The 4,143-nt window shown below is 36.3% G+C and overlaps 1 protein-coding gene across 1 annotated transcript in view; it reads left to right on the top strand.

The window, feature by feature from the left end:
• The window catches only part of LOC103523083 (disks large homolog 5-like), a 10,257-nt gene extending 6,400 nt beyond the window's left edge, over positions 1 to 3,857 (top strand). The window contains exon 2 of the mRNA XM_008488155.2: positions 3,674 to 3,857. Coding sequence (XP_008486377.2) covers positions 3,674 to 3,841 — 168 coding nt within the window. The 3' untranslated portion in view covers positions 3,842 to 3,857. The remainder of the gene's footprint in view (positions 1 to 3,673) is intronic.
• Positions 3,858 to 4,143: the final 286 nt, after the last annotated feature.

The raw sequence follows: 4,143 nt of genomic DNA, 5'->3' as shown, positions 1-4,143 counted from the left end.
TATGTGGAAAAATATTGAAGCTGGGGTTTGGGTGTTGGAGTTCTAAATCTTCAGGTGACGTGCATTGAATGATTGACTACAACTTATTTAACCAGGTCTAAGAAATCTCAAGTTATATCGATGTATACTAATACTAAGGAATTGTTATAGACCCATTAATGAGTTAGTAGTAAGTATACTTACTACTTGAAAAACTTAGTAGTACTAACTAACTACAAAGAGGACAATAACAAAAACTTCCGTTACAAACACCAAGTGTAATGGTAAATTAACTAGAGAACATTCATTTCATGTATATATCCAGTAATTCGATCTACTTATATGGGTTCTATGAATGGATAGGACTTCTGTTTAGATCCAATCCCAATAGTTCTATGTTTGATCATACTTGGATGATTAATGGATTTTTCATGTTTTTTATCCGTCAAGATTTACCATGGATATTACTTTATACATCATGAAAATGAAAATCCTTTTATAGTTTAACCAGTACTTTAATAAACACCATTTCGTCTCGGAATTGTTGAAAACCACCCTATAGTAATGAACAGTGTCGTATTGATTCATGAGAGGTATCGTCGGTTAAAGAGTATGTACATGGTTATAAAAAAAAATCGTAACCATTAAGCGTCGGTGACCAACGATGAACTTAATTTCATGTCATTGGGGAACAAGCAATTCTGACTAAGTTAGTACTTGTCACTCTCCATCATTAGATTTCTATATTATTAGGATGTAGCTACAAACGTACAGTACTATCTATCCTAGGCTACTTTAATGTTTGGCCTTGGGTAAAAATTGTTTTATATTTTGTAAACACCCTAATCAGTTCCCTGTACATGACCCATATTAATCCCCTGTGTCTATCATTTGTGGTCAAGTTGTAGGTGAGGTTTAATTGGACTTAATGATTAACATGACCATTAGGTAGCTCACTACGATATGATTGATGGGTAAGTAATACAAGCTGGTTACTGAAGTTCCTTGGAAGTCAAGGGGGTGACTCAACATGTAGGTGTAATTGTAGAGGAAGGGGTTCCTGATGCTTTCAGTCTCATCATGTAATACTTACTCATCCAGTGAGTTCTCCCTTACTTTACTAGCTTTGAGAAATTTACAGGTGCTGTTTAGAGTTGAAAATACACATAATACATTACAGGGGTGGTTTTTTTTTTGAGAATGAACTGAGTCTCGCAGTATGTCTTGTTACGAGTCTTTATCATGCTCTTTCGTTTGAATGTTTATCAATTCATTATTTGTTATGAGCATAATGTATTATATATTACTGGCTTAGGTAATTCTACTATTATTTCTCACTTTAAGTATTTATTATTTAATTGACAAATGAATGAAACTCTTTTGAAGAAAAAGTCTTAATCGAACTCCCAAAAATTACCTTACACTCTAACATACTACTATAAAACTATAAATTACAGTCGAACCTGTGTAATTGGGACCACCATAAGATGGGAAACTGAATTCTCTTCTCACTCTTCGTTTTAATTTCATATGGAATAATTTACTTGAAAATATGCTGGGTGGCGAACCGTCAAGAGTTCGAGAAACGACAGACAACCATTGGGCTATGGACATTCCAGAGTCGTGCCCCTTTTAAAATCATTTTCCCCCACTGCCCACTCGAAAACTTTTTAAAAAATGAAACCGGTTCGTCTCTTGGAAACTTGAAGTGGCGCCTGTACTGAAATCAGAGGGAAATCCAAGGTGTCGGGTTCCGATTTCCGTTATGGAAAATTCACCTAAAGGGCTGACAAACTCCCGGGACTATTCAACACAAACTTTCACTTGATTCAGTCAATTCATAGAAGAACCAATAACAAAGCCTGGAAGGAATCTCGAGCACCGTATGGAGAAGGTGCTTGAAAGTCTGCAACGCCATGATCTTAGGCTGGTAAAAACACCTACGTCGCCAATCAGAGGCCAGTTTGCAACACCCTGGTGGGAGCTGAACATTTGTTTCCGGGGACTGATAGGAACACCAATGTTCAGCTGAACAAAATCATTCCACATCTCCAGGAGATGAACAAGTTTCAGACCATACTGTTGACCAGGCCACGAGGGGAACTATTTGTGAAGAATATTCACGGCTTTTATTAAAGAGTTAAGTAGGAACGTGTTGGACAACATTAAGCAGAAAAATTCTGTAATGGAGTAGTTCTTATATGGTGGGTTTGTTGTTACTTGTCCTGTTATCCTATAGGAGGAAAACCGGTAAAGAAGTAATCGGGTCAAGATTTTCGATGTAGCTGTCAAGTTTTTCAAGTGTCAAAACACGTTTTGAGGTCCTTAGAGCGCTAAATCCTAAGTTTCAGGCCCATTCCGGTCCGTGTGTGGCGTGTCTGCCTGGTTAATTTTAAAAATATTATCTCGAGAAACGGTAAGAGCTAGAGAGTATTGAAATTTGGTATCATGTAGCTGTTCCCACAAAAAAATGTGATAAGGATGCAACACAAAACGTTTGGTTGAGATGTTTGCTGCGCTTGGCGGTATTTTGACCGCTTTTGACAGATTTCGACCGTTTTTTGGCGGTTTTCAGCTATAGCGACAAAACGGTTAGAGATATTGTAAAAGTTAGGGTAAAAGAACACTCAAATAAGCATCATTCAATAGGATAAGGAAAGTCGTGTGATGTTCACACCAGATTTTTTACTTTCTATTACTACAGTTTAGCGGAGCTATACTAGTAATGAAAGTATTGCAATCGGTCCAAATTTTCAAAATCGGGAAATGGTTGGAAATATCCGTTTTGGGATCCCCTGATGTCAAAAAAGTGATTTTTAGCCCATGGTCTGTACGTATGTATGTATGTGTGTATGTATGTATGTATGTATGTATGTGTGTACTACAGGTTTAAATGGGAAAAGGTGGTATACAAAATATCTCAAGAACGGTTTGTCCTAGAGCGATGAAATTTGGTATGCTATTCCGGTATGGTCCAAGGACGCGACTGTAACAATTTGGTAAAAATCGGACAGTCACTCATCCAGATATCAACCAAAGTCAATGTTGCTTCAAACTTCGGACTTAGAAAAATTTTCAAAAAAAAAAAAAAATCAATTTTTTTTTTTCATACTTTATATGATTCCTTATCCGGGGAGTATTTTAAGATAGGAAATTTTTGGTCGAAAATTGGCCGCCGTAGGCGGCTCAGGCTCGGGACTTAGAAGTAAAGATTATTTTGGACTTAGAAAAAAAAAAAAAAAAAAAAGTTCAATTTTTGGACACTTTTTAATGATCCCTCATTACATGGGGAGTATTTTAAGATAGGAATTTTTTGGTCGAAAATTGGCCGCCGTAGGCGGCTCAGGCTCGGGACTTTGGAAAATTTTCATTTTTTTTATATTTTTTTTTTTTTTCAAATACGTATTCCACAAATGTAATAGAAAGTCGTGTGATGTTCACACCAGATTTTTTAAATAATCATTAGGTAATGGAATGTGTATGAGTATGACTGTAGAAACCTGTCCCCTCCTCAATCGATCTTGAAATTGGCTCAGCCCGTTGATTTGTTTAAACTAAACTAAAAAAAGTCCAGTTAGATCTCGAATCATTTTGTGTAAGTTCTGCATACACTATGTGCATTGTGAAATAAGTTTACATAAATTGTCCGCTACCATTGAACCATCAATTACCTAGGTATTTATTTATTTCACAGGAATGGGATACGGAAGTGCTGGATATGAACCTAACCAATCTATCACCCAATGAGGCTCTCGGCTTGGAATTAGTAGGCGGTAGAGATGATCCCTTCTATCCTAATGACAGTAGCATCTATGTGTCTAACATAGTCAAGGGTAGTGTGACAGATGGCAAACTCAAGTAAGTAAGATGGAACTTGTCTGGAGAGTTTATTATCCAAGTAGGAAAACAGAATAACATGAAAAGGTATATCTATCACCAGAACTTAGTTCATCCGATTTTAATCGAAGGAATCAGGTTGAAGTTTAGAATCGATTGTACTAAAGACTATTTTTTTTTATTTTTTTAGTTTTAGTAATTTTAGTTGTTCAGCGAGAGCAGTTCACCATTCCGACTGGGTTTGGTCAAATTGTATAATATATGAAGAAATTTTACTGTATAATTTTTGACTCTTGGAGGGTGCCCTAAAGCAGAAGAATTTAACTT

Source organism: Diaphorina citri, unplaced genomic scaffold, assembly GCF_000475195.1.
Source record: "Diaphorina citri unplaced genomic scaffold, Diaci psyllid genome assembly version 1.1 scaffold15105, whole genome shotgun sequence".
NCBI lineage: Eukaryota > Metazoa > Arthropoda > Insecta > Hemiptera > Psyllidae > Diaphorina > Diaphorina citri.
The sequence above is the reverse complement of the archived record's forward strand: the minus strand, read 5'-3'. Positions and strand labels throughout refer to the sequence as shown.